We start from the raw sequence: 10,000 nt of genomic DNA, 5'->3' as shown, positions 1-10,000 counted from the left end.
TTATGTTTTTCAGAAAAGGTTTAAAAAGAGTTAAAGAATCATCTTGTCACAGTGGAACTGGATCATGGATCTGGATCATCTGGATTTATGGGATTAACTGTGAGGAGATGTTTCTTTATCGATGTTATGTGAGGGCAAAACTTTCATTTAAGGTTCAGTAATAAATTATTTATAATCATATTCTCTGTAGTTTATTAACAAAGGATCTAACAGTCTAAGTGTCTAAAATAACTCAATAAAATAAAAAAAATCATTATGAACTAATAAATATTTAAGATTTATTACTGAATGAATTCTTACTTATTTATACTTGATTTATTTCCTGAACCTCAAATCGTAGCATTTACATTAAAGTTCCCTCAACACACATTATTTACATCATTAACATAATTATTATCATTAAAAACTTCAGCTTTAAAGCTGGAATAATGTTAACAAAGTCACTGAGGCTTAAAGAGCAGCTGATTTTGACCTTCACTCCACATCACATGACTGAGTTCTGGACTCTGATTGGTGCTCAGGTGTTGATTAATTCTCTAGAACAGCAGCTCTGACAGTAGAGCAGCTGAACATCACAGCTTTATATTAACGTACTCGCTCTGATACGTTGACGACGTGCTGCTGTAGGAAATGATCGACTCAAATGATGTTGTTTTATTATTCTAATTTATAAGGATTTCATTTGAGTCCTGATGGAATTCAGGTGGGTTTAGTCTTTTAAATGAATAATAAAAAAAAAACAAATAAATGTAACTTGATTGTATTTAATGGAGTTTATTAACATTACTGAAGCTGTGGTTGTGTTCATTAAGAAACAACATACAGTTTTCATTTATATACATAATAAACTCCATAATAACTACAGTTTGTTAATCATTTAATCCGAATTTTATTATATTCTGTACTCCAGCTAAAAGAGGCTAATTAATTAAATAGAACTAAGAAAATGATAAAGACAGATGAAGGAGACGCCTCATTTGATATGACTTTTACCCCGAAATATTTTCCTGAAAGACGCCTGACGGTCATGAACTATTTAGTACTGTATATTAGTTAAGTGCCATTTCTGTATTTTCACAATCCTTACATCACGTCTCAGTAGCTGGATGTTCTGATGCTGATGCAGGATAAATCACCAGCCACGATTCGTACCATTATTACACTTTTACTTTATATCACTCTAGACTTTATAAGCTATTTATAATTATAAACTATAAAGTATGTGTTTATTTTTTCTACATAGATTTAATAACAGAAAATAAGACAGAATTTATTTGTGTATTTTATTGTTTACTTTTAAGTGAATAAATAGTAAATATAATATTTAAATTGTATTCACACACACACACACACACACACACACACACACACACACACACACACTCAGATATTCCAGGTGCTCCTCAGGATGTTGATGTAAACCTGGTCACTGGGGATTTCGATGCTCAGTCCCTCATAATAGTCCTGAAACTCTGCATAAGACACGTGTTTATTGACTCTTTCTGCTTCCCAGACACACGTGATGAAGTCCATTTCTGCTCCTGCAAAGAAATTAATTGAAACAATTACTCAATTAAGTATTATATTATATTATATTATATTATATTATATTATATTATATTATATTATATGATATTATATGATATTATATGATATTATATTATATTATATTATATTATATTATATTATATTATATTATATGATATTATATGATATTATATTATATTATATTATATTATATTATATTATATGATATTATATGATATTATATTATATTATATTATATTATATTATATTATATGATATTATATTATATTATATTATATTATATTATATTATAAAACCAGTTTCAATTGTAATTGTATTTCACATCATGGGCAGTAGAGGGCGCTCAAATGTACTAAACGGAAACATTCTTTTAAACATGGTTTAATTCCGAAGGTCATTAGAAGTGAACTGTAGCTGTGTACAATAGTTTCTTACCATTTTCAGTGAGCCGATGCTGATTAACACAGTAAAATTTCTCAATGTCAGTCAGAGAAACTGAACCTGTTTTATTTGGGTCAAGTTTAATATAAACCTGAAAACAGAGAAACAGAAAATGATCTGATATCAGTCAAAGTGTTAAAGTGATAGTGTAAACGTGATAAAGTGTGAAAGGTATAAAGTGATAAAGTGATAAAGTGTGAAAGTGTTAAAGGTTGTGTTTGTGGAGCTTTCAGCTCTGTGACCTTTATAAACACTGCTTTTCTGCTCTCGTTCATGTCTCCGGTCACAGCACACATCACTTCAGCATAATCCACCATCAACTCTCTCTGCAACCCCACAAGCCTCCACAGCGCCTCCACCTCCTGAACACAGCTACACATTATTACACATATTTACACTGTTTGAGGTTAAACACAGCATTAACACACCTCCACACACTCTGCTCTCCTACACACTCTCACTCTTTACACACTCACACCATCCAAACACAGCCACAGAAACTTACAACTTTTCACTTTTTAGAAACTTCACTGCTTCATCTTCACTGTCTATGTTGTGTATGTTGTGTATGTTGTGTATGTTGTGTATTCTGTGTATGTTGTGTATGTTGTGTATGTTGTGTATTCTGTGTATGTTGTGTATTCTGTGTATGTTGTGTATTCTGTGTATGTTGTGTATGTTGTGTATTCTGTGTATGTTGTGTATTCTGTGTATGTTGTGTATGTTGTGTATTCTGTGTATGTTGTGTATTCTGTGTATGTTGTGTATGTTGTGTATTCTGTGTATGTTGTGTATGCTGTGTATGTTGTGTATTCTGTGTAAGTTGTGTATGTTGTGTATTCTGTGTATGTTGTATATGTTGTGTATTGTGTGTAATTTTGTGTATGTTGTGTATTCTGTGTATGTTGTGTATTCTGTGTATGTTGTGTATTCTGTGTATGTTGTGTATGTTGTGTATTCTGTGTATGTTGTGTATTCTGTGTATGTTGTGTATGTTGTGCATTCTGTGTATGTTGTGTATTCTGTGTATGTTGTGTATTCTGTGTATGTTGTGTATGTTGTGTATTCTGTGTATGTTGTGTATTCTGTGTATTCTGTGTATGTTGTGTATGTTGTGCATTCTGTGTATGTTGTGCATTCTGTGTATGTTGTGTATTCTGTGTATGTTGTGTATGCTGTGTATGTTGTGTATTCTGTGTAAGTTGTGTATGTTGTGTATTCTGTGTATGTTGTATATGTTGTGTATTGTGTGTAAATTTGTGTATGTTGTGTATGTTGTGTATGTTGTGTATTCTGTGTATGTTGTGTATTCTGTGTATGTTGTGTATTCTGTGTATGTTGTGTATGTTGTGTATTCTGTGTATGTTGTGTATTCTGTGTATTCTGTGTATGTTGTGTATGTTGTGCATTCTGTGTATGTTGTGTATGTTGTGCATTCTGTGTATGTTGTGTATGTTGTGCATTCTGTGTATGTTGTGTATTCTGTGTAAGATGTGTATGTTGTGTATTCTGTGTATGTTGTGTATGCTGTGTATGTTGTGTATTCTGTGTATGTTGTGCATTCTGTGTATGTTGTGTATTCTGTGTATGTTGTGTATGTTGTGTATGCTGTGTATGTTGTGTATTCTGTGTAAGATGTGTATGTTGTGTATTCTGTGTATGTTGTGTATTCTGTGTATGTTGTGTATTCTGTGTATGTTGTGCATTCTGTGTATGTTGTGTATTCTGTGTATGTTGTGTATGTTGTGTATTCTGTGTAAGTTGTGTATGTTGTGTATTCTGTGTATGTTGTGTATTCTGTGTATGTTGTGTATGTTGTGTATTGTGTGTAATTTTGTGTATGTTGTGTATTCTGTGTATGTTGTGTATGTTGTGCATTCTGTGTATGTTGTGTATTCTGTGTATGTTGTGTATTCTGTGTATGTTGTGTATGTTGTGTATTCTGTGTATGTTGTGTATTCTGTGTATGTTGTGTATTCTGTGTATGTTGTGTATGTTGTGTATTCTGTGTATTCTGTGTATGTTGTGTATTCTGTGTATGTTGTGTATGTTGTGTATGTTGTGTATTCTGTGTATGTTGTGTATTCTGTGTATGTTGTGTATTCTGTGTATGTTGTGTATGTTGTGTATGTTGTGTATGTTGTGTATTCTGTGTATGTTGTGTATTCTGTGTATGTTGTGTATTCTGTGTATGTTGTGTATGTTGTGTATGTTGTGTATGTTGTGTATGTTGTGTATTCTGTGTATGTTGTGTATTCTGTGTATGTTGTGTATTCTGTGTATGTTGTGTATTCTGTGTATGTTGTGTATTCTGTGTATGTTGTGTATGTTGTGTATGTTGTGTACTGTATGATGTGCTTTTTTCTTTCATCTTGTTAATAAAGCTTTATTAATACTAATAATGATTCCTTCAGTGTTTGTGTCACTTTAATGTGTAATTGAACATTTTCACCTTTATATGTTTTAAGTTTATATATTAAATAACATACGTTATATGTTTTATGTGTATTTATGTTCATGTATAATATTTCTGATCATTATGACCAAAGTGCACCAGGTGATTAATGATTACTGCACCTGCAGTTTGAGCCCCAGCTCCTCCATCAGACACTCTCGGAGCTGATCTTTACCCACAATGCCGTTCTGCTGCACATCTAATTTTTGCAGTCTTCTCCCTAAAGCAACCAGAGTCTGGACAGCACGACCCCTCAACCTCTCGCGTACAGACGCTAGAACAAATCCAGTACAAAAATTAGGACATTTGTTCATAAATGAAGGTGTAAAGGTGAGGAATCGCTCCTGTGAGAGATGGAGCTACTTGTTTGTGGTAGTTGTGTGTCTCTGATGGTGTATGAACACACAAAGGAAGCAGAACTACTTTTTACTGCTGCTGTTACACTTGCTGAATGTGTTTGTTCTATTAGTGAAGAGAAATGAGTTAAAATTCTACAGAGACATTAGAGATTAGAGATTAGAGATACAGTGGAGGTGAGATTATTAACCTTGAATCACAATTAGAGTTTTGCGATCGTTCATTTCCTCCTCAGAAAGATAATGTTCAGTTCCTCCAAACTGGAGTCTGTGAGATAGAGAAGGGAGACACGTGTGAAACAAAGTGCTTAGAAACACTCATAATTATTATTATTATTATTATTAAGACTCAATTTAATTCAAGATAATAATTATATACATAAAAATGTTAAATATGAATTACTGAATATTAATTAAAAAATAAGTGTGGGGGTGTGGGAGGGTGTGTGTGTTATTGTGTGTGTATGTGTATTTGTGTGTATGTGTGTGTGTGTTAGTGTGTGTATGTGTGTGTGTATGTGTGTCTGTGTGTGTGTATGTGTGCGTGTGAGTGTGTGTGTCTCTGTGCGTGTGTGAGTGTGTGTGTGTGAGTGTGTGCGTGAGTGTGTGTGTGTGTGTATGTGTGTGTGAGTGTGGTGTGTGTGCATGTGTGTGTGTCTGTGTGTGTGTGGGTGTGTGTTTGTGTGTGTGTATGTGTGTGTATGTGTGTGTGTGTATGTGTGCGTGTGTGGTGTGTGTGTCTGTGTGGGTGTGTGTTTGTGTATGTGTGGGTGTGTGTCTGTTTGTGTGTGTCTGTGTGTGTGTTTGTGTGTGTGTGGTATGTGTATGTGTGTGTGTATGTGTGCGTGTGTGGTGTGTGTGTCTGTGTGGGTGTGTGTTTGTGTGTGTGTGGGTGTGTGTCTGTTTGTGTGTGTCTGTGTGTGTGTTTGTGTGTGTGTGGTATGTGTGTGTGTGTGGTGTGTGTGTCTGTGTGGGTGTGTGTTTGTGTGTGTGTGGGTGTGTGTGTGTGTTTGTGCGTGTTTGTTTGTGTGTGTATAGTGTGTGTGGTGTGTCTGTGTGTGTCTGTGTGTGTGTTTGTGTGTGTTTGTTTGTGTGTGTATAATGTGTGTGGTGTGTCTGTGTGTGTCTGTGTGTGTGGTGTGTGCGTCTGTGTGTGTCTGTGTGTGTGTGTGTGTGTGTGTGTGTGTGTACAGTAGTGAACTCTTGGACTCTTCATCCACATCAGTAACTCTGAGAGTCAGATACGGCCGCTGTCTCAGGTTCTCAGGGACTTGGGGTCCATCTGTACTGAAGCGCAGATTTGAACCCTGAATAATACAGACAGGTAAGAAAGAGCTGTGTCTGTTTGTGTGTGTGTGTGTGTGTGTGTGTGTGTGTGTGTGTGTGTGTGTGTGTGTGTGTGTGTGTGTGTGTGTAATTTGATACCTGTGAGATGTCAGAGAGACAGTATGGTCTCCCTCGTGTCCTATAAACCCCACGTGCAATAAATGGCAGGGCATTAGACCTGTGTTAAACACACACATACACACACAGTTAATAAACCTGTAATAAACACTCACACCCAGACACACACACACTCACAAACACACACACACATACACGCACACACACAGATCAGTTAATACACCTGTGATAAAAAGCTCAGTGTGTGATTGTTACCTGTTCTTCCCAAAGCTGCGGTACTCGTACACCGTTAATGTCTGATCACATGTGAAGTAGAAGCCAATCAGCTCTCGACAAGCTTCACGCCCACAGCTGTTAAAGTGAGAGTTAGAATAATTAAAGGGTCTTCACTTGGTGCTCTTTGGAACACTTTCTGACTGATGAAGCTTTAAACACATAAATGACACACAGGTTTCTGATCTGTTCACATTTACCGTGATACAATTCTGGCATGAAAGCACATTTTGTAGGACAGAATGTTCTCTGTTAAAGATTTCGGCGTTTTCACCCTGTAAACACACACAAACACACACACACACGCACACACACACACACGCACACACACACACATCAGTAATATTTTGGGAAATACTTGGGTTCCCTCATAATGTTCTAAAGGTTCTACCTGAAAGGGTAGAAAAAAGATATCTTTATATTTCTGCCTCACTGATCAAAATTGATGTTATTATTGAATAAATAATATAAATAATTGTATAGGAAACATAGCAAAGTTCAAATACTTTTTTTTTTTTGTTTAATTAAATCGATACATTACTAATTTACTATGCATTGTATAATTACATTACAAATATTAATATTTACATAATATATAAAATATACATATAAAATATTTAATGAATGTGGAATGTGTGTGTGTGCGTGCGTGCGTGCGTGTGTGCGTGTGTGTGTGTGTGTGTGCGCATGTACATGAGTGCGTGCGTGTGTGTGTGTGTGTGTGTGTGTGTGTGTGTGTGTGTGTGTGTGTGTGCATGTGTGTGTGTGTGTGTGTGTGTGTGTGTGTGTGCACGCATGCGCATGAGCGCGTGCGTGTGTGTGTGTGTGTGTGTGTGCGTGTGCGTGAGTGCATGTGTGTGTGTCTTACATGGTGTGGTGTAAAGTCCTCTTATGACGAGCTGAAATGTTGACTGAGTTTGCGGAGTTTTGTTCTGGGTCACTGATGACGGCTCTGAACACAAACCATAAAATGTTCTTATTAACGCTGGACCTCAGGACGAGTGTCGAGTCTGAAATCTGCTCTTCTCTTTATTCCTGCAGTGTTTAGAGAAATAAAGACTTTCACCTGGAGAGCTGGTCCACCATCACCTGCTCCATCACAGCCTGCTGTTTCCTCTCCATCATCACCCCCTCCTACACACACACACACACACACACACACACAGATTCATGTTCATAGATAGTACTGAGATTATTAGTAGCAGTATTATTGTTATTTATTCATCAGATAGTGATATTTATTCACTTGATAGTGAACAGGTGTGACAGTAATCATGTGTGGGTGTGACTAGAGAAATTAAACTCAGGTGTGATAAACCACAGTTATGTTTTAACAAGGGGGCAAACACTTTTTCACACAGGGCCATGTGAGTTTGGATTTTGTTTGCTTCATTTAAAAACTGCATGTTGTGTTTATTGTGTTATCTTTGACTAATATTTAAATTTGTTTGATGATCTGAAACATTAAAGTGTGACAAACATGCAAAAAAATAAAATAAAAAAGTGTTGGGGGCCAACACTTTTTCACAGCACTGTACATCGAGTGTGATTTGAACAGTAACCACTCACTGCTTCCATCTTCCTGGGTCGGGCGTGGCTCACATCTGTCCGTGTGTGATGGAGATGTGGTTCCATGTTTGTCTCGTGATTACTGTGTGATCTGATGATCGGGTCTCTGTAGCTGTGCTGAGGAGACGCCAACACTGAGGAACATCCCTCCTGCACTGATCCCAACCCAACACCCTGTAGAAAACACACCGGAATACTGAAATGGGAATGATGTGTGTGTGTGTGTGTGTGTGTGTGTGTGTGTGTGTGTGTGTGTGTGTGTGTGTGTGTGTGTGTGCACTACTACTGGATATCTGAACATTCCTGAAGGACTCTATTTCAAATTCACTTCTTATTATTAAAAGATTAATGAACCTGTTAATGACAGTTCATGGGTCACCATGGTAACACATGACATAATAAAAGAAATTTGATACACAAACACACACAAAACAAACAAAAACATAATGAGACTCACTGCATGATACAACAGAATGAAGCTGAATATGTTTTAGAGTTTACATTCAAGCCAAATCCATCACAGTAATCAAATCATATTCAAACAGATACTGAAATATTCACAGGTCATTTCTATTAGTGTGTGTTTCAGTTTCACAGATATCAACATCTGCCTTAAATAAATATCCACAAAAAAATTAAATCCTTTTGTTTTTATGTTCCAGATATCAGGAACATGTTACACTCTTAAAAAGTAGAACTCTTTAATTTTTTATTTTTTTTCTGTCTGAGGAAACACTTCTAGACTGTGGAAAGTGATCTGGATCTGGTCAGGACTTTAACATTTAGCTTCTTGGTATTTAGTTTATAATAAAATTGTTCTTTATCAGAGATATTTTACCACTGAGTAGAATAAAGTGTACAGAAATCATTGGTAATGAAAGTTTAGATGAATTCCCAGTGAGAAACCGTCTTCCTCGTGTCCCTCACACAACTCACAAGCTCTTAATAGAGCAAACAGTACTGCAGTGCTTGGGCCCCTGAGTCGCTGCTCACAATTGATAACATTTATTACATTACGTTTGTATTTTGTTAATGTTTATAAGCACTTTTATACACAATAGTGTTACTTTATCTCTATTATTGTCTATTTACAAATCTTTAGTTACAAAAGTTATTTAAGTCTTTAAGTAAAACATCAGTAAACACTAATATGTGCAGCACTTTATATAAAGGCCGAGTTCATGTTCATAACACTTCATATGAGCACTATTTTACCTGTTATTGCTCACCATCTGAGCCTCTGACACGCTTTTTGGTGTAAATTTATATGTTATTTTTGATTTATTTCTGTAAAGCTGCTTTGTGACATCGACCGGTGTTAAAAGCTCTCTGTAACTGAAGCTGTGATGTTCACCTGCAGTGTGCTGGATGAAGGAGCTGAACCCCAGCTCAGCGCTGACATCATGCACGATGGCTTTCTGACGACAGGAATGACACCAGCATCCTCAGGAGATTTAGAGAAGATGATTATTAACTTTACAGCTCACACAAAGCATCACCGTCACTGTGCATGTTGTCATTACTGTTCAGTGGATCACTCTCTCTCTCTCACTCTCTCTCTCTCACTCTCACTCTCTCACTCACTCACTCACTCACTCACTCATTCATCTTCTACCGCTTATCTGAACTACCTCGGGTCACGGGGCGCACGCTTATCTCAGGCGTCATCGGGCATCAAGTCAGGATACACTCTGGACGGAGTGCCAACCCATCACAGGGCGCACACACACACACACACACACTAATTCACTCACGCAATCACACACTAGGGACAATTTTCCAGAGATGCCAATCAACCTACCATGCATGTCTTTGGACCGGTGGAGGAAACCGGAGTACCCGGAGGAAACCCCCGAGGCACGGGGAGAACATGCAAACTCCACACACACAAGGTGGAGGCGGGAATCGAACCCCCAACCCTGGAGGTGTGAGGCGAACGTGCTAACCGCTAAGC

At 36.9% G+C, this 10,000-nt stretch overlaps 2 protein-coding genes across 3 annotated transcripts in view; one reads left to right on the top strand and one right to left on the bottom strand.

Annotated features, from left to right (window-relative positions):
• Window positions 1-281, top strand: part of cers3b (ceramide synthase 3b) — a 7,619-nt gene extending 7,338 nt beyond the window's left edge. For both annotated transcript variants that reach the window (XM_060878772.1, XM_060878771.1), the window contains exon 11: window positions 1-281. This exon is cut by the window's left edge and continues 247 nt beyond it. The gene's annotated coding sequence lies outside the window, so the exon portion shown is untranslated.
• Window positions 282-1,382: 1,101 nt separating this feature from the next.
• Window positions 1,383-10,000, bottom strand: part of caps2 (calcyphosine 2) — a 9,757-nt gene continuing 1,139 nt past the window's right edge. The window contains exons 5-17 of the mRNA XM_060878768.1: window positions 9,401-9,490; window positions 8,047-8,220; window positions 7,544-7,611; window positions 7,346-7,429; window positions 6,678-6,752; window positions 6,460-6,555; window positions 6,226-6,304; window positions 5,992-6,107; window positions 4,992-5,068; window positions 4,567-4,718; window positions 2,232-2,351; window positions 1,984-2,080; window positions 1,383-1,541 (exon numbers count right to left, since the gene is read on the bottom strand). Coding sequence (XP_060734751.1) covers window positions 1,384-1,541; window positions 1,984-2,080; window positions 2,232-2,351; window positions 4,567-4,718; window positions 4,992-5,068; window positions 5,992-6,107; window positions 6,226-6,304; window positions 6,460-6,555; window positions 6,678-6,752; window positions 7,346-7,429; window positions 7,544-7,611; window positions 8,047-8,220; window positions 9,401-9,490 — 1,386 coding nt within the window. The 3' untranslated portion in view covers window position 1,383. The remainder of the gene's footprint in view (window positions 1,542-1,983; window positions 2,081-2,231; window positions 2,352-4,566; window positions 4,719-4,991; window positions 5,069-5,991; window positions 6,108-6,225; window positions 6,305-6,459; window positions 6,556-6,677; window positions 6,753-7,345; window positions 7,430-7,543; window positions 7,612-8,046; window positions 8,221-9,400; window positions 9,491-10,000) is intronic.

This window comes from Tachysurus vachellii, chromosome 9 (genome assembly GCF_030014155.1).
Source record: "Tachysurus vachellii isolate PV-2020 chromosome 9, HZAU_Pvac_v1, whole genome shotgun sequence".
Taxonomy (NCBI): Eukaryota; Metazoa; Chordata; class Actinopteri; order Siluriformes; family Bagridae; genus Tachysurus; species Tachysurus vachellii.
This window is presented reverse-complemented; position numbering and strand designations above follow the sequence as displayed.